This window comes from Coturnix japonica, chromosome 1, assembly GCF_001577835.2.
Source record: "Coturnix japonica isolate 7356 chromosome 1, Coturnix japonica 2.1, whole genome shotgun sequence".
Classification (NCBI taxonomy): domain Eukaryota; kingdom Metazoa; phylum Chordata; class Aves; order Galliformes; family Phasianidae; genus Coturnix; species Coturnix japonica.
Window position 1 is genome coordinate 51,691,609 of NC_029516.1, and position 25,717 is coordinate 51,717,325.

Below are 25,717 nucleotides of genomic sequence, written 5' to 3' on the forward strand. Positions count from 1 at the left end.
CAGATCAGCTAACTTGTGATAACTCAGGAAGAAAGGCACAAGGCAAGTTAGGCTTGGAGAGCCCAAAGCCATTTGGCCCCTTAAGAGGTACAGGTCTGATTCAGAGTTTTAGAATTTGTAGTAAAAAAACATTGACACAACATCCTCCAGCCTCAAGGGAAACCAGATTTCATGTTGGTCTCTTCATCCAGTCATTCTGTAGACTCACCCAGATGTCACACTTGCCAGGGAAGAATCTCTCCGGGATGCGGGCAGCATATAGTGCAGCACCAGTGATGTACAGGCATGCCATGAGTGCCAGCCAGCCTATCTGCCCCATTGTGGCTGCTTTCAGGAGCCCCTCAGAGATGACAAAGTGCAGGGTGGGAATAACCCCACTAAGACCCAGACCTAGAAATACTCCTGGGAGGTAAAGAAAATGTGGGAGAGTCAGGTTTGAACACACTGGCAAAAAAGGGAGACAAGAACAACAAAGAAAAACCAAAAACAATGGAAGGCAAACTCAGTATTCGCCAAAGCAGCAGAAAGGGGACAACTCTTGAAGTTGGAGGTCCCAGGGTAATTTTAATGAGGGGGGAGAAGGGGGGACATAAAATAAGACACAGGTTTCCTTCACCTAACAGAAGCTACTTAATTGTATGTTCCAGCAGATAGTGAAAGCTGTCTGCCAGCTTTAGTGTACATTACACCAGTTACTCATCTGGGACTGTAGAGGGCACTGAGACTACGTGAATTATGTCACGCTGTACCACAGTCTCTCAAGAGCAGGGCAACAAGGAGAAACAAAGACATTTATCATATTCGGTGCAAGTAATCCTAGGAAACAGAAGTGTAACACCTGTAACATCTGAGGCTCATCTGCCACACATGAGAGGTGGTTTACTCAGATTTCAGAAGTACTGAAATCTTGGGGGGGAAAAAAATATGGGGAAAATACAGAGAAATCACATCCTATCCATAGGTTTGGAAGGCTGAACTCTCTGAGGGTACATTGGTAGCCTGTCCAGGAAATCTGGATTTTCTATATATGGCACGCTCAGGTTAAGTAACAAGAAGTACTAACATTCACCCACCCCAGCTGTGTTCATACTCCAAAGCTGCCCACTGCAGGTCTCTTTTACTTTCTACCTCAGAACACAAAACTAAGCTCGCTTTCATTCCTTCAACTGTGTGAAAAGAACAGCTAGGCTCTTTGCCTTAAAGAAGTATTTTATCTAGGCAAATCATTCAGATTAATTCAATCATGCATTGATTTGCTAGCCTGGTGACAAAACAAAAAGCAGAAGGAAAATACACATACACACACCAAGCAGCCAGCCATTTTGAGCAAAACTGGTAGGTACAGCTAGAGATACTTTGTACTGCCATTCTTATGGCATGTGTTATTGTCCATTTCAGGAATACACTTCCAGGACTTGCACCAGCCCTCATCTGTGCATCCAGCAGGATGTAAGCAATGCTGAAAGAAAACCCATCAAGTTTGCGGTCCAAGTCTACTAGCTTGCTCTAAAATTGAGCTCTCTCTACACCTCCTCAAGACTGCTCCTTCAAATGACAGGTAGGAAGGAAGGAAGGCAGACAAGAAGCAAAATAGTTGATTTCAAGTCTTACCTGCCCTTACACCCCGGTACTGAGGGGTTGCAAACATGTCCCACTGTGAGACAATTATGGCTGCGATGCCCAGGACACAAATCACAATCAAGTAGATGAAGCAAGGCTGAGGGTTGCAGTAGAACGAGTAGTACAGCCACGGTACAAAGCTGCCCATTATGAGAAGTGCAATACCAGAATAATCCAGCCTGGAAGGGAACAAAAATCAGTTGGATGGGAAATGCAAACCTTCAGGAGTTTTCACATTAATACTCTTCTCAGGTAGACCAACAGACTACTTCTCACTGAAGTTTTTCTTCACTACTACAACTTACTTTCTGACCACAGCTCCTCCACCAGTGCATTCTTATAGTAACATAATATCTTCATAGCACACAAGGCCAGTTCTGGACAGTCATCAGCAACATATTGAGCAGCCTCTAGATCAAGGTCTTTTGAAGGAAACTCAGATTTAAGCTTTGGATGAGGAAAAAAGCAGTGCAAAGTACTATGAACACAAAGGAGGGCACACAGCGTGTTGGGAGAGCACAGCCAACACAAACTCTTCAGAATCTGACAAGTATGAGTTAGGCATCAGCTAAGCGACCACTGGGGAATAGCGTCATAATTCTTCATCCAAGTTGTTTTTCTAGACACCAACGAAGAAAGGAATTCCCACAGCCACTGCTTTTCACCACACCCTGACAAAATGCTCCTACCAGAGAAGACAGAGTTAATTCTTTGCTAGGGGACTGAGTTATTCTAAAGGTGGCCTTACAGATTACATAATCCCAGGTTGAGTAATCTCAAGAAACATGAGATGCTTAGCAACTAGCCAACCAAAGGATGTGTAGCAAAACCAAATTTGATGCACAGAGCTGTCTTACAGGAGATTCAGTTACCCAGAACAAGGACAAGTAGTGACAGCAACATTTAAAAGAAGTTCTATAACTAAGCTCCAGGTATATTACTTGCATAAACAAGATGCATTCACACACCTGCTGAACAACATAAAAGGAAACAGTTCTAAGTTTAAAGCAATACAAAAGCCCGTGACAAAACAAACAATTAGATTAGAAGAAGCTGCAGTGAATCAAATCTCTGCTCAGTTCTGTTCCAAAATATACACAGCATACATGCAGTGAACCACTCCTACACTGGGGCGCCAGGCATGAATTCCAGTCCTGTTTTCCCAACTGTTTCCTATTTGGCTTACCCTGCCCTCCAGGCACTTACTTGGAGAAGAGCCGGGAAACACCTTCTGAGTGGCAATAAACTGTGTGGAAGAGCCATGAGAAGGAGAGGCAGAGTATAGCTCCCAAGAAGAACAATCCAACAACCACTTTCTCCTGCACAGGTGCTACAAAGGACATGTTTGGCCGGAACATGTAGAAGATTCCCAGACACAGGAAGAACACACATCCTAACAAAACAATAAAGCAGAAAGGTGTCAGTTTTCAGCGGGAAAAAATAAGGAGAGGGACACCACGCTAATTTAACAGGTCACTATTGGAATGATTATGCTGACCACTCCACATCAACTTCTATCTCAGTCTCAAATAAAGAAAGCAACAAAACCAACCAGCATCAGAGCAAACTGAACATACCTAGAAGATGTGTCCAGATGTTGCCAGTCTCTGTGTGTATTCTGAAGATGCTCTTGAAACAAGCCCGGAAGGAAGGCATGGGTGGTCTGTGTCCATGCAGCAGGTAGTCGTTGTCCTTTAGCCAGTCAGGTAGAACATCATGGGGAATGACTCTCCATCGGCCCTCCCATACCTAGAGGTTAGAAGGTTTTGATTAAGTACAGGAAACTCTGCTCCAATAACGTCAGAAAACCCTTATTAGTGAAAGTGTTAATGTACGAGTGTAACAAGTAGAAAAGGGTTTGATGGGATGTCCCTGGGGAAAAGACACACTCTTGAAACACGATGCTCAAGTCACTCTTCCCTATTCAAAACATTATCATTAATAAGTTTAGCTGCCTCACCAGAAAAATGAATACTTCAATATTTCATTACACAAGAAATACACTAGACTTTTTCTTTGTTTTACTGCTAATTAGGGGAGAGCATTGAATTCATTTCCATGTTTGTTTATGCAGCAGATTTCCACAGATCTTTCCTATTTAATTGAGGGCAACTTGTTCTCTCTAACAAATAAATACCAGTAAAAACCCTTTCTGCCAACCACAAGACAACCTGACTATAACATCTGCTAGCATTTGGGGGCAGTCTAGTAAAAAGGCTGCTCATCAGCACTACAATAGGCTAGAAAACATGAAGTGGCAAGAGTCCAATAAGAAGTATTCAACCCCCTATCCAGACTGGAAAAAGATCCCCCACACTCCCAAAACAAACGGTGACAGATTTGTTAGGCCAACAGATCCACAACTGTCAATGCCATTAGATTTCTTCTTTAAAGAAGCCACTCTTGCAGCTGGTTCCCAATGACAAAAAATACACAGAGATGATCTTAGCAGTGCTTCAGTGTCGCAAGATACAGGTCATCTTCAGCTTAGCTTCAAAAGCAGCACTGCCAAGCAGAGGGGTACCAAGGAAGTGCATTATGTACCGGGGTTGTTTCTGCAGTGTTGGTTGGATTTGACGTCTGCTTAGCAATACGGGAGCGAAACTGGAGAATCCTGCAACACTAAGTTTAAAAAGCTACATTCTTATTTCAGTTTCAACAGCAAAAGTATTTAAATTCATTCTCGTGGCTCCTCCACAAAAGGAAAACTATAATAAACAGAATAACCATCCCATTTAAAGACAAGGTGCTTAAATATATTTGCACATAAATTAACTTCTTTAGTTAATGAAACAAAGGTTTCAGTCAAGGTAGGAACAAGATCTTACAGAATTCACCTTACAAAGCATCTAAAAAGCAGAAAAGATGTGTCGCAAAAAAAAGGGAAAAAAACAACCACAGGCAACTCAGGTCCCTTTGTAAAGATAACAAGGAACAGTTAATAAAACCAGCAGGAACAAACATACAGAGGGACAGCATGCGTCTCACCCAAGAAAAGGGGTCCAAGACTGATACTGCCCACACCCTGTGGCTTAAAAAATAACAGAAATCGAGCCAAGGTCAGCAATTACAAAAGCTACAATGGATTTAGTTGGATGACTTTTAGTGCACTCTTGTTTTCTATTTGAGTCAGGGACAGAGCTTGTTCTACAATGTATGCAAAGGGTGTCAGGAAAGCAAAAATATCTGTGAGTCTGAAAAAATAAAAGTGACCTTGTAAATGAAAGTACCTTAAAAGGAGAAACACTAGAAGCAGAAGGCTTTTCAGTTGCTCGATCATCTTTTGAGTCCTTTATAATCCCTACTGTTCCGTACTTCATCATTTTTTAATTTATGACAGTCTGAGATCCCAAGAAGGTGTAACGTTAATAGTTATAACAAGAGACACTCATTCAGGGATGGTATGTACCTGCTCTTCCTCTTCCTACAGGTATAGTCTGTTGTCCAATGGAACTTCCTGAAGAAGGAAACTACTTTGGCAGTTTCCACATGCTCTTACCTTACACACAAATTCTTCCATTCTTTCCATGGCATGATGGGCTTGTAGAAGAGGTGACATACCCATAAACCCTTCGTCTTCTTGAGGTGATTCATCATTGTGGTTATTACCCTCAGAACTCTGGGTTGGAAAGAAAAAAAAGTTTCGTAAGAAGATGAACAGAGAAAGGAGTTGTTACTTTCCATACAAAACTCTGATGATTTGAAGAGTTGACAAATAAGCAGTCTTCTGTCCTTGTACTGTACTGAGGAGGGAATTCAAAACAGTCAGCCAAAAAAATTATTACATTCTCAGATATCTGAGAACAACTAACATGCCTGGTTCATTTTGCACGTGCTTTCACCGGTTTTGAAAGAAAGCAGTGCTTCTCTTAAAGTTATGCTTCATTGAAGTCCAGATATGGAGCCTCAGGCTTGCAGTCTACTCTCCTCTAGGAAAGAATCACTACCTGTTTTATGATTCAGTGCCACCATGTGTGCCTTAATGCCACTATAATGTATGTAGCATTTTTAATTAATAAAAGCAATACAGGGAAAGAAATCCATTCACCTTGTTTGAAGCTTCAATTTTTAGTTTGATTCTGAAGATCTATTCTGTTGAAAGGTCATTTGCTCTTTGGCTGAAAGTTCAACGTATTCCAAAAACTAGTCTGCAACTTTTTTTAGTTGAACAAAAGCACATATATCAAATTAAAGCAGTAAATATGATCCAAGTCTTGAGCAAAATTAAGAGACAAATATCCATCATCCACACCCCCAGTAGAAGCCAAAAACTACTGAGCCTGGGTATTCAGTTAATACTTGTCACTAATAAATACATAGGAAAGAGTCAGCAGGTTTGGTAGTTTTCTACCCTATGCTCACTCGTCATGCAACCTCCATGTCATAGTGCACTATAGTTTTCCATTTTAGGGGGAAAAAAAGGGGGCAGAGGGAGAAACAGAAAGAGCTTTACATGCTTGTTTACTCACTACAATGCTCACAGCCCATCAGAGGCTCCATTCAATATCCCAGATTTCAAGATAAACAAGTCTGAGAAAGCTAAAAAGGGGAGAATGAGTCTTCTGTACTGCTCAAGCTTGACGTAGGAAGCTGCCACATCTCATGACCAAGTCAAGAAAAGCCCCACAAGAAAGCCAAGATGATGACTGGCCTCCTCAATACCACAAGCTACAACACATTCTCCTTCCTTTTCCCATACTAAGATTAACATTCAGTTATCACTAATTTAGTCTAAAGTGACTGGGAATGTAACTTACTCATGAAATAGTACCAGTAACGTTCAAGTCAGTGCCCTAAACTTGGAGAAAAGGGGGAATATCTTGCTATGCAGGTCACACATTACAACTCTCCTTCAAGTAAGGCCTTCTTAATTATTTCCATCGACAAGTAAACTGAACAAGTTGCTTAAACATTTCATTTTTTAATGAACAGAACTGGAGTCTTTAAAGATTTGAAGAACACTCATCTAGATTCTCCAACCTTATTTCCCTCCTGCCCCCAAGGGAGGAATGATGTGTTAGTGCTTGTTCATTCACCCAGTGCATGCAGTTGCCACTAGAAGCTGCCTCTTCTCCAAGGTCCCCCACTGTGTCATTCTTAACCCAGTTTGGTTCATCCACATTATAGTTCTTTGCTATCCAACATGCAATGCATATCCTTTGTACCTCACATTTATCCACAATAGAACAATTCAATTGACTAAAATCATCATCTCACATAACTCGTATCACTTGTATGGTCTAATCACCTACATTTACCACTCCAGTCTACAGCACCTCTGAACAAGTCTGGATAGCAACTGCTTATTTTATATCAAATGTTTGATACAAGTATTGATTTCCTAGAGGCAAATCTTACGGCAGCATGAGATATACTCTCACAGCCTCCATTACCCCATTAATTCCAATGGGAAAGACTTCAGGCAATGTAACTCTAAATAGGTTTAAAATTATTCTAAAATAGGCATGTGTTCTGTTGGTCTAGAAAGTGCAATAATAAAAAATGTTTCATTCTGACTCAACAAAATTCACAGAAATACTTCCCACACTTAGTTTTACTGACCTTCTCCGCTAATGGATCTCTCCTGTTAAGCTTCTCAGTTTTCAATATTATAAATAATGCACTCAAGGTCTAGGAGAGATGCTCATTATGAGAGCCTGCACAATCTTAGAAACTCTTAGAAACAATCTTAGAAAATTCTAGGGTTCTTCAGAGTAGGGAAGGGAAAGCTCCAAGAAGACCTTATAGCAGCCTTCCATTATTTGAAGGGGACCTGCAGAAAAGCTGGGGAGGGACTTTTTATAAGGGCAGGTAGTGACAGGATGAGGAGAAATGGCTTTAAACTGGAAGAGGGTAGATTTAGACTAGATATTAGGAATAAGTTGTTTACTGTGAGGGTGATGAGACACGGGAACAGGTTGCCCAGATGCCCCCGCCCTGGAAACATTCAAGACCAGGCTGAATGGTGCTTTGAGCAACCCAGTCTAGAAGGAGGTGTCCCTGCCTATAGCAGGGGGCTGGAACTGGATGATCTTAAAGGTCCCTTCCAACCCAAACTATTTTGTGATTCTATGAAACCAAAGAAATCTTCGGGTTCCAAGAATATGCCTTACAGAAAAACCAAGGCTGATACATAAGAAGTACTACTGCACCTTTAACCTACCATGCAGTTCTCTCCCCCAGCAGTACACAAGGACCAGCTGGAACGGGGTGATCAAGTTAGTAATCATCAGTTTACAAAAACAGGTAGACTGAAGGAAAAAGGTCCCTTCCCTTACTGAATCAAAACCTGCATCCACTGCAATCTGTCCAGTGACTCAAAGCCAAAAGAAGTTCATTTCTCCCTCTCCCCATACTCCCATTTCCAGAATGATGGGAAGGCTTAATTTGAACAGACTGTAAAGCTCAAAGAGCACAGTTATTTATGAACTAGTTCAAAATCTTTGCATTTTGGCAACGTGCCTACAAACAAATCATTAGTGAGTTTTTTAATGATAAAAAGGAATTCGTATCATACATATACACACGCACACAAAGTCCAGATCACTGCCAGAAAATGGAATTGATTTTACTATCTCCTTCCTGCCATTAAGCTGCGAAATTCAAGGAAATAAAAAACTAAAGCTCAGCTTCTTAGTCCCTTTTTCCATAAGGAGGAAAAACGAGGTTTGTTCTGGAACATCTGTCCTCTTTCAACTCCTTCCCCCCATGTCCTATTAGAAAGTACAGTAAACTGCTTTTTGGAAGCTAGAAACGTATATCTGGAGTGCAATACCACACTACTTTTCATTTGGATATCTGTAGGAGACTACTGACCTTCAATTCTTCAGATAACGATTGAACAAAAAACACCACCTTTCCGTTCAGAAGGCACCCTGTAAAACATCCAATGTGACAAGCTCCTTCGTATCTTAAGATTCCAAGATTTTCTCTTCTTTGGCTGATCATATCAAAAAACACTTCTACAACATAAGCAAGTATGCACTTTAAGACCCATTTTCCACTGTTTCCAACTTCTACCACAGAATCACTTTTTAAAATTGAAGAAAACAGTGGGTTTTCTTACTCAACACCATGCAAAAAACAAGAGGCGCAAGCAAAACTGTTTCTAGTGCAGTACGGTACCATCCCAAACCAAGTACTTCCAGTACTGTTCTTGCCTTTGTACTTTCCAGATTACTGGCTAAGAAGATTTCTATTTGACTAACATCGCAGATGTTCTTGTTTATTTTGCATTGCCTAACTCATCCAACTCCTTTCTTACAATAGCGTTCTCAAGTTTTCAACACTGTAACTCTGAACTCTTTAAAGCATTTGGAAATGTTTGATTTTGGAAAAAAAGAAAACCCTCCTCAAACACTTGCAGCAAACAAACTTGTTGCAATGGCCAGCTGTCATTCTCCTGCTATACACAGGCAGCAATGCCTAGAATTAATCTTTCGTGCAAACCAGAAATCATGGCTTCTGAGTACTCAGACTTCACGCTACACTTAAGCATCTGCACATTTATGTCTATGGAAATGCCTAACAAACTTTCCAATTTTAAAATGTATCACATTTCCTAATTCACAAAGGGTTAAAACTACAGGCAAACATAGTACCCAGTGTTACATAAATTATGTAATAGAAGTACAAATGCATCCTGAGTTGATAAAACTGTACCAGATAATAAACTAAACCTGGAGGGACAGGTGACATTGGGTGGAAGAAAAATGATTTCACTGGTTTATCCACATGCACTTCATTTTGGAAAGTCTTCCAGCTTCTTTCGTGACAGCAGTGACTGACCAGAAGGGAAAAGAAAGAGGTGACAACCAGATTTGATTATATCACTTTGTTTGGAGTTCTGGTCAACACACATCCAGAGAAAGACCATCTTCAACACAAGAACTGCACAGTCAATTTTGGTAAGGATGGGAAAAAGTTTAATGCCAAAACCAAGACTTAGAATGAGAGCAAATAAGAGCAAGAAACCTCTCAGAGCCCAAATGCCCTCATGAAGTAAGTTTATCTTAACATTAAATCTTGTCATTCTATAGCAACGGCACAGAACTTTTAAGAAAGTTTACATGAAGTAAACATGTAAACAGTTCAGACAACATCTGTTGTCTGAACACAAGCAAGTTTGAAGCACGTCAGACTTGAATCAACCTTAAAAGCTTATTTTATCAGAAGTGATCCTCTTCTCCTCAATCTTTTAGTAAAGTGTTTCTGGCATTTCTCTGACCCTTAGGCTGATAAGCAGATCCAAAGGTAATCCAGCAGAAGTTGCTCACAGTTTTGTTAGGCAAACCGCTAGATAATTGAATTACTTCATATAACCAAGATTTAAGGAGCTCAAATTAGTGTGACGGCAACATCGAGAGCATCAGCTCCCATTTTTACCAAGGTCCACTACAGAATACCTCATATAGAATACACTTCCGGGCAAAGTTCAGTTCAATATATATCAGTTAGACAACAGATTATTTCCTCTCCCACCTTCCATACTGTAACCAGCTAGAAAGGAACATAAGGACTTACTTTAGCTTTCTGTAACCTAGGTGTAACTGATGCCTGCTTCCTCAGGCTGCTGTATTCTCCAATCTTCCAGCAATTTGCAGAACTACACGTTCAGAAGTGCAGTAGTTTTCACTAGTTGCACCCACAGAAGTTGATGCAGAAGTGCACAGAAGCATACGTATTAACCAGCAACACTAATAACTGCGATACATGTCACCTAAACCCTTATAGGGGCACAACTGTCTTGTGTCAGGGTTTCTTTTTGGACACTCACTGCTCAATTTCTTGAGGGCCACACGCATACCTATGGAGTATTAAGACAGGGAGCTAACAAAAACCTAAGAGTCGAGGCTCAGTTGTTTCTGATTTCAATTCACTGTTGACATGTTGCTGGTGCCTCCAAACTACTGTCACAGGAATATCCTAAATATGATTCTGTCTGAATGTGTTTTAAAGTTCTTGTTGCTTCCTTCAGCTGACAGCAGATGTTCCTCTGTTCTGTTCTCTCCTTGACCTGCATCCAGACAGAACTCTACCTCAACATGAACACATCATTGTGCCATAGGCAAGGTAACGGAGAAAAATCAAACATCTTGATTAACACTAAGTCACAAGACATTATACAACCCTGTACTTGTGTACAATTCTCTTCCTAAAATACAAGTTAGAAGACGTACATCGCCTCATCCACAATACCACCGTTATCCACTATATTAAAACTGAAGTCACAAAGTCTAGACGTGAACTTGGAGCTCTCTTGCTCTTGTTTATCTTGATCTCATCAGATGAATGATTAATAGTGTTTAACATGACATTCAAGTAATTTAATGTTTCTCGGGGCAACGTGCCAGATTCAGTAACTCGAGAGCATGGAGTAGAATGGCCAAGATATGTTGAAGGCTGTAATATAAAAATGCTATTTTTTCCTTACTGCAGTCCTGTAACATTCTTTTCAGTTAGGCAGATCCCTTTATCCAGCAATTCCTGTGTACCCATTCTGTCAAGTGACCTTTTACCAGCATGCGTTTTGCAAGGAGAAAGCAGTGATAGGTGGTACTACATGCTTTCTCCCAAAAGCCCATTACATGTTTTTCAGAATTTCATCAGCTTACATCCTTTAGATTATAGGTAATTAACTGGAAAAGCAGAGCTTTTTCTCCTGGCCTCCCCTTAACTTCTGCACATAGTGGGCTCTTTTAAAACAGTTTTGTCATTTCGAGTTCACATTCTCTTAATCTGGCAGGGTTATAAACATGTACACACCAGAGTTTCCACAAGGCTAACTAACCCTCCGTGCAGGGTGTGCAGAGCTGTTTTTGCTGTCACGGAACCAAAAATGTCTTTCATTAGCTCTGTGCCAAAGACCCTTACAGCCTATTGGTCAAAATGTTAAGTACTTGAGGGTTCCTGCAGCTCAGTATTTTTCCTTTGTAGGTCACCTTCCTATAAAAGCTACACTCCATTTAATACAGCACTTGGAAACAGTTTTACACAACTCCTCACGGGTGACTGCTTGCTGGTACTCATTAAAGACAAGCGCTAACATTTAACACTTGTTTAGCAAACAGTCCTAGGACAAAAAAACCCCCATGTTGGCTTTAGCAAGTACACTGTTATTAGAACGAGCTCCCTCATTAAACATCTTGAGACGAATAGGGCTCATTACACCTAGGTGCAGTAGCAACTACTGACTTTCTATCAGTGCTCAGTACAACAGATCAAGGACCTCAGTGCCCACACATTCTTATCAATGCGCTTCCCAGAAAAGCCAGCAAAAAAACCTCATCTGCTGCAGAGGGTTCTCATATGCCATATTCCACCCCTTTACCGTTATCAATCCTGACAGCAGTAAAGAAGGAAAAATAAATAAATAAATAAATTGCAGTGGGCTTATGGAAAAGAGTGCTCAGGAAGAAGAACCATTGGAAGCACATTGCTGAACTTAACAGAAGAGCAAAGTCAAGCAATTTAAAGCAGCAAGCCCAGCAGAGCACCAGCACTTCCCCTCACAAAAAGCTAAGGCTCTCCAGACTGAAAGGAGACAGCTGAACCCAGCTGTAACCTAGCATAACTTTCTCAATAACTCATATGGAAGCTTTCTAGGAGAAGAGGGCAGATGCACAGGCATGGCAGTTCCCCATGTTACCAGCCTTCTGGGCAGAAGACTGTCTTCTCATGGTTGAGTAGGTCAACAGTATTTTTTCCCCCTGCAGACATTCAAGCCCTAAAAGCCTGTTAACATCCAGGCACATTAGTAACCATCAGTGAAGGATGCATCAGCATCTGAACAATTCCAAGCACAGGAGCCTGGAAACCATCTCCAGAGATGCATCAGATGTCTTCAGACTGCTTAAACTGGAACACTCGGATATACAGAGCAGAGTATCTGAAAGAGTGTTTTGCTGCACAAAAGAGGGCATTTTGTAGGGACAGACGTGAGATTCAACTACTTGCTTCACTGACTGGCAGTCTGAGTAAGATACGCATTACTTCCAGTGCTTAGAACAGCAACTGAAGGAGAAATTCAGATGCTAAGATCTTTGACCTGAAGTAAAACACCAATCCAGCTACTTTCAAAGAAGTAACATTCTTTCCCAAGAGCTGCAAAAGTGGAGGGATGCAAGAGGTCAAAGAAATACACAGAATGGCAGATTTTGAACATAACGTGCTTTAAAACAAACATGTTTTGGTAGGATCTTAAATTCTATTATGCCAGGCCTCTCCCATACAGTCAGGTGACAATCTCTAACAACAACAAAACCAGATGCACAATGCAGAAGGCAAGAAAACACAGAAGCAGTTGCCAGGTTTTTAATAGCAACTCTAAGTACCAATAGGAAAAAGCTAGGTGGAAACTAAAACTAAATGGAATCAAACAGATCAAGAAACTTGCAAAGAAAAAAGAATTTCAAGCAATCAGAATGTAAAAATATCAGTTCTAGAAAGACTACTCTTAAAACCTCCACGTGTAGGGTTGACCTGCAAGACTTCCTGGGACTTTTCCACTGCCCAGGCTTCTTCTACCCATTTAGATGACTTCAGAGTTATGTGGAACTCCTCTCACACCCTTACTACTGGTTACCTAACACTTCAGAGCAGTATGCCCCCACTTCACATGTCCATCTCAGTGCCACACTGTGCAGCCACATGAGGCAGCTCAACTGTACGAAAGGAAGCATCACCGCCAGGAATATAAAAGCCTCATGGCTGGAATAAAGGCAGAGAAAATGGTTTTTCTGTTCACCTCCTATCACTGATGGATTAAAGCTGAAAAAGGAGAAAGTCAAGCACAGGTTTTTAGGGCTGCATAAAGAGCTCATTCATCATGTTACAAAAGTCACTCATCTGACTGCATGGGCTTAAGAAAGCCACAGTAAGAAGGATTTCTTCAGGAGCGATCACTGCTGGAATTATGCAGGCAGTTGAGACGTATCAACATATATACACTCCAGGAAAGAACAGAATTACGGGATCAAACACAAAGAGGTTCAACATGCAATGGGTATTAGTTTTATACGATCCATACCTTCTTGCAAGTATCACTACATAACTGGCAGATGATAGCACTGGTAGAGGCATATGGGAAGCATGGTGAAGTATTCTGAATAATACCCAATTACCTCCCAGGAAAGGCAACTAAAATAATCATTAAGACAACTAACTAGTACCTCTTGTGGCACTACGGCTCAGACAGTCTCCTCATGTGCAGGAAGTGAACATGCAAGTAGGCAGGGGAAAGGGATTCTTGCAGAGGAGAGCTTGAGGCAGATTTATTATAAATAACAAAACTGCAGTGAGACAACAAGGCTAATAGGATCAACAATTAGCATGCAGGCATAAGAAGAACAACGTAGTTTCATAACAGGACAAAAATGTAAGTATTTCTGCACTAATGCCTCAAGTCTTATTCCCAGTAAATTTTAGGAAAATAGGATATGCCTGTCTGGCAAGACATTAGTTTGTCACAGTAGATCAATTTAAAAGCATAGGAAAACACAGTGGATGTTCCTAGGCATGTACACCCTCCCCATACAGCTCTCATCCCCTCTTTACCAGCATAGGATTTCCTAGATTTTTGCAACTACATTGAAGCAGAAAGTATTTGGCCAATAAAATACTAACAGCGTGTGCATCACTTGAATTCTTCTATAAAGTTTGTTTAGTTTGTGTGCCTGGGCATTATTGCCATCTACAGAAAAGCAGTAACCTTAATGCACTGTTAGCTAAACAAGGGCATATTCAAAACCAAAAGAAAACCATCCATTGGAACTTATTAGTTAGTCACATCTACGGAGAGTATCACACAGCCAGTAGAGCAAAAAACTAAATCCTAGTTTCCACGTCAGTGCATCCAGATAACAGTTGTACAGAGGCTTACACACAGCATAGGAAGACATATAGTATGGTCTTTTCCAAATTATTTAAAACAGTGAAGTACACCACATAATAAAGACCGTTCAGTAAGCTAACACTGCTGTGTTTAATGGCAGAGTTAACCAAAACTCAAGCAGCATATACTTTTGTCATCAGAGCAAAAGTGTGCTAAGAATGCCTGAAAAAGGTAAAGAATAAAGTCAGTATTTGTTTTTAATTTGCAAGAAAACTGGTAGAATATATACTCATCAAAATACTCTATACTATTTCACTAAGCAAATGCACAAAAAGAATTACAAACCATGACTAGTTCTGGGCTTCTACTTTTGACTGTTCCATCTTCAAGTAACTCACATTATTCAGTCAGAAAGTCAAGACAAGAGTGAAAACAACCGTAGAGAAGTTGACACCAAACTTAAGAGTCATATAAATTAGATGTGTTCCAAATATCTGTTAGTACAATTCAACCTTTTTTTTTCCCCTACCCTAAGCAAACTCAGCTATTGGCAAACACACGTATAAACCTTTTCATGACTACCTGCACAATACCAAGATGACGGCATTTATTTGCTTTTATCATGATTCTGAGAACAGCTTGTAGAAGTTATTGCACCATATAATCACTGACATGGCTTCTTGGTCATCAGTATTTGTCCTCATAATTAAAGTCAGTCAGAACATCTTAAGCTAAATGCAGTAAGTGCTCACATTAATAAAGTTAAGACAGACTAATACAAGCTATCACGTCATCCAAACCATTACTGCGGTCCATACACACAACCAAAATCTGTGGCAAATGCAATTACAGCAACAGCGCATCCCTTCTGCATTAAAGGCTATGTTATGCAGTATCAGCATGTTTTTACTGCTGTCTAAAAAAAACCAAAACCATACAGCTGTCATAATTAAAATGATACAGTACACTCGTAAAATCATTATAAACGTAATAGTGAGCCTAAGATGAATGCTTCTTCCACTTAACTGTCCTGGTATTCAGCTGCGTATGTCCTGAGAGAAGCACTAATTACAGCTCTGAAACTCCCTAACCAGAAGGTACTTTTGCCCAGTGCTTGGACGTGATCTTTGTACAACACTTAATTAAGTTGTGGAATGCCTTTCTACAGGATGTTGTGGCTGCTAAATTCTACAAAGACTCACATGCCAAAAATTCAAGAACATTGCCACTATCTCAGGAGATGTGCAAACCACCAGCCGCTAAAAGCCAGCACAGTAACATGGTTCCCCATCCTTATACTTTTCCTTACAAGTCTACTGCTGGCAATAGGATATTGAATACTGCAGTTTTGGTCTAACCCAGTTTTCTCCTAGTACTGAACCTATATCACCCCCTCCTTCAGTTTTAAACTGTTCCTCCTCGTCCTGTCACTAATGTCTAGTCTTAACTAGGGGAAGACATATGAGAAGAAGCTGAGGTCCCTTGGTTTGCTCAGCCCAGAGAAGAGGAGACAGAGAAAAGGCCTCATCACAGGTTAAAGCTGCCTTAGAAGGGGAGTGCAGGGGCAGGAGCTGATCTCTGGTCTCTAATGACACCAATAGATCAGCATGGATCTGTGTCCAAGGCCAGGATGGATATCAGGAAAAAGTTCTTCAAGCAGTAGAACAGGCTCCCCAGGGCAGTGGTCATGGCACCAAGCTTCTGGAGTTCAAGAAGCATCTAGACAATGCTCTCAGTCATATGGTCTGATTTTTGGGTGGTCCTGTGTGAAAGCAGGAGTTGGATTCAGTGATCCTTATGAGTCCCTTCCAACTTGGGATATTCTATGATGCTCTCATACATTCAGCTGAGTATTTCTCGTATCTTCCTGGTTTTATTACAATTACTTAACAGGCATAGCATGGTTGCAAAAATCTCAGTTCATAGATCTGGAACTTATTTCAACCAGTGAATGAAACACTTGCATAAAAATTCCTTTATTTCAGCCACTCTAACAGATAATCGTATAACTTACATTTTCCTGATTAGAAGACAGGGGTGGCTCCACTAGAAGAAGCCTCTGCTCAGAGTTGTCCTCTTCAAAGGCTGTCTGTGTTGTTGCTGTGTCAGACATGTGTCCTTTTCTGAGCCGTAGACCTGGCTCTGGAGAACCAGCATTATCGAGTTCCGTTAGTTCATTCATGAGATGCTGGGAGCCTTCCCAAATATTCTGTTTCCTCTTGATCCGGTTTGGCCGATTATGCGTTGGCTCTGAAAGACAGAATTTGTGTAACTAAACTGATGTTAAAATGATCAGCGTAAGAACTGGCTGGAAGAAGAACATGCCTAAAAGCTGCTAGACAGCTATGATGATTGCTTTTACACAGGCCTAAATTTCCACATAATCATCTCTATAGAATTTTATACTGCTGGACAGTGAATTCTTATCTTGTGACCGCTAACACTTGTGTTCTAACACAAATGAATCATATCTTTGAAAGACAACAGAAAATGCATCCCAGAAATTCACAGTACATTTACAGAAGCACAATTGTGTTCTGACTGATCTTTTATATTCCTACAAAGTAGAAATGCTGGGCTGTTGATACTAGTCATAACTAAAGTACCTGTCACATGCATTCTAAAGCTATCAGCTTTGTGGGTATGAGACTCATTTCAAATTGCCTGGGCTCCACTAAAACTAGAACATTAAGCACTGATACAGATGCATGGATGGCAGCGAGCAGACAGCACCAGCAGCAGCTAGCTCTAGGCAGAGTGAAAGAGGGGTAGCAGTACACACAGCAATCATGTTTCCACTGCTTAAGTTAGCACACTTACAAACCCATTGCTAGCAATAATTGTACCATAACTCACAAAACGAGGTAGACTAAACAGCTTTACATGCCATTCATTCCATCCCAACAACCGAAAATTGATCATTTCCATAGAAAACTACACACAAAGCTATCCACATAGAAAAGTAACTTTACTTTACACTTACAACAATGCAAAAAGGATGCGGGGCAAATTTAACTCAAGATGCCAAAGATTAATTAAACATCCAAATACTACCTGATGACAGCTTGTTAATCAGCTTTCTATCCAAGAGTTCTACTGGTTACCTATTTATCTTGTACACCAGTATCCAGTAGTCACTGGGACAGTAAGCTGAGAGATACCCATCTGGCACCACTTGTCTTGGGAAGCACAAAACCGAGGCATTTTGAGCTCTGCGTATGACAAACCAGAAGAATCACAGAATCACAGAATTATCAAGGTTGGAAAAGACCTAGAAGATCATCTAGTCCAACCATTACCAATACTTCCAGGCTAAATCGTATTCCTCAGCACCACATCCAAGCGTTTCTTGAACGCTCCCATGGTCGGTGACTCCACCACCTCCCTGGGCAGTGCATTCCAATGCCTGACTACCCTTTCCGAAAAGTAATACTTCCTAATGTCCAGCTTGAATCTCCCCTGACTCAGCTTAAAACCATTCCCTCTAGTTCTATCACTGATTACATGAGAGAAGAGGCCAACCCCCAACTCACTACAACCCCCCTTCAGGAAGTTATAGAGAGCTAGAATGAATTAGTGCTTAACTGACACTGCAGAGTCACTCTGAATGAGAGCCCACTGGTCTCATACCAACAATCACTCGGTCTGATTCTGTTCCTGCAGCATTTAAGTACTTAGATGTGACTAATGTGCAACATGAAGATAACATCTAACTAGTCTTAACTTGCCAGAGTGCATAATTAGGTTGGAATTTTAGAACCAAGTAAAAGATGCCCACTTTGTCATAATGTAAGAGGGCAAATTAAAAATATAAGACAAGGGTTTGATATTGGCAGTCTCACCTCTGAAAGGCCAACAAATAAAGTTACCCCTTCTTGTAAGGGATTATTCTCATTTATATATGAACACTGCAAGATAATTCTCAGCTCTGACAAATGTGCTCTAGTTAATTTTGCTGTAGCAGTTTGTAACATTACCTCCCCTCGGCTGCCTGGCAGTCACCGGGGAAGAGAGCTGCTCATGAGCAGGTTCCAGACTGAGGAGCCTGCGCACACCTCCATCACGCTGCCTTCATCACCCAGGAAGGTTCAATTACAGCACAACAGCAGAGCAGATGGCATGCGCACCTTTCTGTTAGCGTGCCACTACAGGATCAGTAACCTCTATCAGAGAGGTAGCGCCTCAAATGGCCACATCTGCTTACCAAGTAAACAGCAAGTTTTACTAGGTTTTTTTTCCTTTCACAAGCTTTAAGCAATAGGATTGCTACTGTGTGCTGCATTGTCTGCTGTGTTGCCTCAGAGCATGTCCTTACATCACCCTGCACCTCTATGACATTGTGGGAGCAGCTCAAAGACAAAGAGGCACGGTACCCACACAACAGGCTTGGCCACATTTGGCCAATGCATTTGCGAAAGGTTCTGTTAATATGAGAAGATGTAAGAACGCCAAGAGACTTCTGAAATCAGGCCTTGAAGATGCACTTAGCCAGCACTCTCTGCCAAGCAATCACTGGGGTTAAAAATAAAAGATGCATTTTACCTCCTGCCAGTCAGATTTGCATTTAGCAGCAGAGGTGAACTTCTGAGCGTCATAAAAATAGAATTCATTGTGCCTTGAAATCACAGCAGAATTGCTCAATGGACTAAGATGTTTCCATGCTGTCCTTCATGCAGCACTATTTCCGTGCCGAATACACCCACTCTTACGGGGTACAGTCTAAGTGTGGCCAGTAACATCTAGCCAAAAGATAGCAGCTAAAACACTCAACGAAGAAGTATAATTGTAAGTTCTAGAAGCAAAACCCCAGCACTCTGTCCATCTGTTGACTCAATATACAGCTGCCACCACAAGCTGCAATAGCCCAAGCGTTCCTCTCTCCCAACTGTTCGCTCCACCCAGTTCAGAAGAGGTCAGCCTCACAGCAAGGGCGGTCAGCACCACTTTATGGCTGGAGATGAACTTATCTTTCCAAGAAGAAATTCAGAACTATTTCAGCAGTTCACAGAAATTGTGCAACAGCAGAGGAGTCAACGTTCACAGTTACTGAGCATATGTAGGACGCCAAATATCCCGCAGGTGTCATCCTCTAGATGACAAGGCAAGTGTAGTTACACAAGCCTAAGCACCACAGGATGATGATGCTGTTCTTCGTAAGACCTTCCTGGCTATTCTCAAGAGAAAAGACTGTAAGAGCTTAGTAATCTTCCCCAATAAGTCATACAGACCACCTAAGCTTTCAGAACTTGTCCCTCATGAGGGCTGGCTTTCTACCTTGAGTTAACATTGTATCCTGGTAGCAAAGCAAAGAAAGCACTCTAAGGGTAATGTTTGCAGACAAATTTGAGAGATTTGTAACTCCCTTATTTGTGATAGAACAGCTCCCAGATGGTCACGTTACTTCTACCACCAAGGCAAAGCAATCTCTCTGGCACTCAGCCCTTCCCAGCATGTCCGTCCTATTAGGAGGGACAATCCCATAAGACCTATTTCATTCTGTTCACAATTGGTATTTGAAAGAAGAATGAAAATGTCACCTCTCTCCACTCCTCTCATTTGTCAACAGCCAGAAAGAAACACTCTGGCTGTTTTGCCAGTGGACAGGGTCAGAGACACCAAGTTAAAGAAGCGCGATTCTCTTAAGTTTAAAGCAATGAGGTAATAAGCGAAACAGTACAGTATGAAAACAGAATTAGGCAACATGCCTAACCATTACTGTGTGAAGACAGCAATAGTGATTAAGACACATCACCAGTTGCCCTAACGCTTGATAGCCATGGTCCAGATCAGCAGTTGCTGGGGAGCCCCAGTTGCAGTGAGGATTTGGAGAGCCTTTCCCAGCAACTGGGAGGTCCTACGCAGTGCATCCACTTGTAGGTGAGGTCTCCAACTTCACTACAAGAGGGTCCAGCTTTTATATTGTTGAATAAACAAGTTTACATGACAATTAGGTGGAAACATCTGGTTTCATTCTCCCTTTGGATTCCACCTCAAGCCTGGCCAGGGCTCAAGGAGGAACCAAGGAAGTTTGTGTACTAGTAGGCCTTGACACTATGCTTCTAAACAAGGAAAGGTTAACAAGAAAAGGTTAATACGCAATGCTTTATCTAAGCTATATCTCTTGCTAATGAGATGTTTTGTTCAAGATACATATTTTGCTAATGATCATACATATTTCACTAATGATCAGATACCGATGATACAAGGCTGGGCTGTGAGATTCACCTAGATGTCAACTTTGGTACGATGCCTTTAGTTCAGGTCTTAGTACATCATCTGTTTAGGAACACAGTGGCATCCGCTATGTTTTTTCCTTGCTCATCCTCCTCAAGCTATCTCTCAGTCCAGTATAAGCATTATTAAATAAGCAGTAGAGGACTAACCTTCATAATATTAGTTCATTATCCCCAAAAGAGCTTAGTTATCAAAAGAACAAAAGGTCATGAAAATTTCAGGCTAACATCATTTCTCACAACATTCATTAATGTATAAAGAAGGGCTTAAGAGCACAAAAGTCCTCCTTAGAGAGGTATTTCAACCTACAAACTTCTGCTAGATAGGTCCTGTATAAGCAGTCCCTCCCCAAAGATAGAGTAACAATAGCACTATTCAGTAATGTCATACAGCAAATCAGGTGATGCTGGCATCATCCTTTTGCCCAAATCATACATCATGTCCCCTTGTTCCCCAGAGCCACTACTCATCCTCATTCGAGTTGATCAATTGTAAAATGCTGGCAGGTTGTTTTGGGTTGGGCTTTTTTGGTTGATTTTTTTTTTTTTGGTGTTGTTTTTATGGTGGCGGGATGACGATTCTTCAGCTTTCTGCCTGTGTAGTACCGTGGTCCATCCACTGGGGAAACAAGACCAGCACAAGTGCCCATACAGACAAGAAGGGGAAGCATACACACTGGGCAAGGGGGAGAGGAAGTCACATGAACTAGATGATTGCTGAGCTTCACCTGTAGATGTGGCCCTGCTAATCCATATGGGGTCACTTATTAACTGTTATCCACTGATCGGCTGCTTTCGTTGTTGCACGTAGAGCAATGCAGAAGAGATACACGTTCCATACACTTCAAACCCCCAGGGTGAGAGATCAGAGCTGGAAAGTTAACAACACAATAATATCAAAAGATCCAAAAGCACAGCCTGAAATACGGGATTCATTTTCCCCCCTTTAAAAAAGTTAATGAGCCTTTTGGTGACAGAGCTGTGCCATTTCTTGCAGTCTACCAAGTATTCTCCTGAACTACACGCTCTAAAATAACACAAACAAGGGTGCCTACATACAAGGGAAGGGAGATGATCATAGAAAACCTTGTTTTCTTAACATACCCTGAAGGAAACTTACTAACTAGGCTATAAAAATTCTTTGGGGGGAGGCGGTCATAGTTAAAACCGGAGGAACAATGAGGAAGCGATGCAGCACCTCTCCTCTTAGATGCAATTTCCCTAGACAAAGAGACACCTACCAAACAAAGATTAGGCTCCCGCCGAGGGTCAGCGGCCAAAAAGCTGTCTTTGTAACTTGTAAACTGTCACCGGACACTTTAGCCTAAGCTATTTCACAGCAGGCTGCAGAGGCAAACAATCAGGCACATTCTGATGCGTTTGGATCCAAAGAAAGGGAAGGAGCCAAGAGCCTGCCTACATGGACTGAACGCGTCCATTTCACAGGATCCCGTTACATTGTTACAACATTTGTCCAATTTGTACTGCAAATTGGACCCCGGTTCTGTAACTGGGTGAAGGCGTTGTGTCGCAGGTTGGCCCACCCCCAGCGCCCCACGTCCGTCCAGCTCTTACAGACTGGATGGCTGCCGTAAATTACTTTTACTCTTCAATAAACTGAAGGCAAGAGAATTGTCACTGAAGTCATATAAAAATGAGGAATAAAAGTTCAGGTTTTCACATCGCATTCCACAAAAAGCCACAGCCCAGACCCGGAAAGCTTTGGTTCATTTTTCATCCAATGGATTCTCCAAGCGCAACGTGTCCCATCTTTGTGCCCGTCTATGATTTTATTTCTACAGCATCTTACTAACTCGCACCAACTTGTTTCACAGTTGCCCACAAAAAAAAGATGCAGTTGGTTTTCGTTAGTAACACTTTGGATGGCAGACTGTCTGAAGGTGAGAGACTGAAATCAGACATCACTGTTCATCTTAACTGAGATTTTTAGAGTACAGCCTTTGAACTCCTGACTCAAAGACACTCAATCCAAAGAAGAGAAGCTGGGTGACTATGAAAAACAGTCTTTGGAGCAGGCACCAAAGTCCATTGGTGCACTAGGAAGCTGAGCGAACATTCACTTTTCCCCTCTACAGAGAATCTTTGCATGAGAACGTAAATGGCACCAGATCAACAGCAGCTGCGATCCAGAGAGCAAACATTCCTCCGTGCTGGCAGGTACGAGTGCTCTCCTTCCAGCAAGTGAGGGATTCCATATCTACAAACTAAAAGTGAGATCCTTTACAATGCAGGCAAACACTCTAACACCTGGAGCAACTGTACAACAACTACCTCTGCCTCCTTGTTAAAAGCAAAGAGGAATACACACTCTAGGTTGCTATATATGTATATATTTAAATCTGCTGTAGTAAGACTGGATGTAACTTGTATTAGTAAGAAACCTATTTAGTCAAATGGGTAACATTCTAAACAAGTCCAGGGATTTCCTTTTATGATGTGTTCCTTAATAGCCTTAATGCAAAAGGCAGTGAATGCATACTGTTTTCTGAAAAGGTTATCAGAGCTGAGAATTAAGAAGGTAACTATGAAACATTTGGGGAGCAAATATGTTAGACACATTGCAAAGCCCTGTAACAAAGCATGGCCACTGCTTGTGCTGGCCCTAAGGGTCAGGCTGGGCAGGCCTGCTCTGCAAACTCTCCCTGACCTGCCCCGGAGCTTTGTTTTACTTGGTTTAGCTGGGACAGCATCTTGGCTGATTGACCATGGCTTATTTATTTTATTTTCATCACCTTTGCGTGACAAAAATCACAGTTTTAAACAGATGGCAGTGACAAGTTGTTTTTTCTCTGTAGAAAGTTATTTACAAGGACGTAGAGAAACACAGGACTGGTATGACAGCAGTGGCCTTGAGGACAGATGGGACACAGTGCAGACAAGCACAGGACAGAGATGGGACAGTCAGGCCCCCAGAGAACCTGTGCCTATAAACTACCCACTAAGCAACATATCATCGGCTTCACTTACACATATGTTATTTTCACACGCAAACACACAGAGTACTTCCTCTTCGCCCATAAACAAGAATGAACCAGTGTGGGTGGAGGCCTCAATTTCTTCCCCCATTTTGCAATTCTGGAAGCACTATTAGTCTTTAAAGCACTACAGGAAAATTACAATAGAATAATAAAGTCTGAAACAGCCCCAGGTAAGGCAACCAAGTGGGCCATCTGAACTTGTAATACTCTTTCCCTAGAGAGAAACCCTTGTTACAGGGTGACCCAGTCAACATTGTTTTGCACCAAAGTGCCTTCCGCTTATTGACATGCATTCCTATGACAGCACCTAAGTACAAAAAACAACAGTCAGCTAAAGCAGCCGCTGCCTGTTTTCTATCTTCAGAAAGAAATCCAGGCATCACAGAAGACCGCTGATTTCTTTAAGAAACCCTATGAAAAGGAAGGAAGTGTGGCCAAGTCAATAAGCATCCACACTCTTAGGAGTAGGAAGGGTAGGAATTTGGGTTGATTTCCTGGACACGGGCCCAGACAGGAGGAACACGAGCAGAGAGCAAGAACTGGGTCAAACTACTGAATAGTTATTTGTCCTAGTTTCTAAAATACTCATTGAAGGTACTCTTATCCCAGCCCAACTGCATCTGCAAGGAATGTTAATACATGCAGAACTATTCAGATAAACTGTTTGGAAAAGAGGAAAAAAATACCTCGTACTGACACAACACCTAAAGAAAAGAGACCACATTCCAGAACAAGCTTGTTATCGTCTCATAACAGAACTAAGTCATTCAGAACGATTTTGATGCAGATACTGACTACTGCATCCACAGCTGTGACTGAGAGGCAAAGCAGCTCTTCGGATTAATCTGCCATGTACAGCCAGCCACCATCAGTACTGACATAATGCGGGCCAAGCTTCCCAGCAGGGACACAGCACTGCACAGAGATGCCAAAGGCTCATCTGTATGCCAGGGATGTGCATGGAAATGCAGCCAAGAATTCTATATGGGGGGTTAGGTGTAAGGAGAACATAAATACTGCCAGATATACTGCTGTGAAAGGTATGAAACATTCTTGCTGTATTGACAGCATTGATAGTAATGGCATGGATGCATTCAGGGAAAGAAACGTACAGAATCAGAGGTGTAAATCCCAAGAAAACAGTCGGTAAACCATGTGTGAATTAATTAACATTAAGAGAGAAATAAAATCTTGGATGACAGCTGACCTGCCCAGAGATAGTCTCCTACAAAGAGAAGCAACTGTAGCTAGGAACAACACTATGAAATGGCACAAGCCTTGCATGTATGAAATACCAAACCTGAAGTCTACTTTTATTGTGTTCTAGGCAATCAACAGTTGTTCTAATCTTTTCCATCACATTTTGATTCATCCCATTTGATTTTGCATTTAGTAGAGGACTCACTTTACAGTAGTGAAGCTCTGTTTTAAAACCAGTCAAAATCCCAGTAAGATTTCAACATAGGACAAGGTTTCTCAATCTTCATATCTACAACAACAAAACACCACCCAAAACAACAACAGTGCAACAACACACAACGTTTTCTGTTAGCCAAGCAAAGGTCACAGTTAGACAGCAACCTCAAACACAGAAGGAAGCTGTATCTGATGCGGCAAATAGCCAACCTTACAAATCCTTGCTCTGAATGAGGATTCATAGGGAACAAGGGATAAACCTATTAAGGGATGTTAAGCACCAGAAATCACCACTAGCTCTAGAAGTCCCTACACAGCAGTGCTCCCCAAAGGCACCCAAAGAGTCATCAGGGCAGCGCCTGCTGGCAAGTTGGAATGACTCATCTCCTTCCAGAGACTCAAACCAAAACACTCAAATTGCCTCAGTTTTGACTATTCAATGCAGATTAGACAGTCAGTTTACCCATTAGGATTTCCAGCTTCTTCAATGAACAGTTGCTCAGGCTGTCACGCAGCACTTCGACGCCACAGATTTCTACTGCCACTCAAATTGAGCAATGGTTTAAGGCAGAAAAAAATAAGAAATAAAACACCTCGACACCCCACCAACTATCTAA

At 41.5% G+C, this 25,717-nt stretch overlaps 1 protein-coding gene across 3 annotated transcripts in view; it reads right to left on the minus strand.

The window, feature by feature from the left end:
• ADIPOR2 (adiponectin receptor 2) overlaps positions 1–25,717 on the minus strand; it is a 36,415-nt gene that overhangs the window by 1,759 nt on the left and 8,939 nt on the right. For all 3 annotated transcript variants that reach the window (XM_015865346.2, XM_015865355.2, XM_032445303.1), the window contains exons 2-7: positions 16,467–16,702; positions 5,120–5,239; positions 3,198–3,369; positions 2,827–3,013; positions 1,612–1,799; positions 209–402 (exon numbers count right to left, since the gene is read on the minus strand). In XM_015865346.2, coding sequence (XP_015720832.1) covers positions 209–402; positions 1,612–1,799; positions 2,827–3,013; positions 3,198–3,369; positions 5,120–5,239; positions 16,467–16,634 — 1,029 coding nt within the window. In that variant the 5' untranslated portion in view covers positions 16,635–16,702. The remainder of the gene's footprint in view (positions 1–208; positions 403–1,611; positions 1,800–2,826; positions 3,014–3,197; positions 3,370–5,119; positions 5,240–16,466; positions 16,703–25,717) is intronic.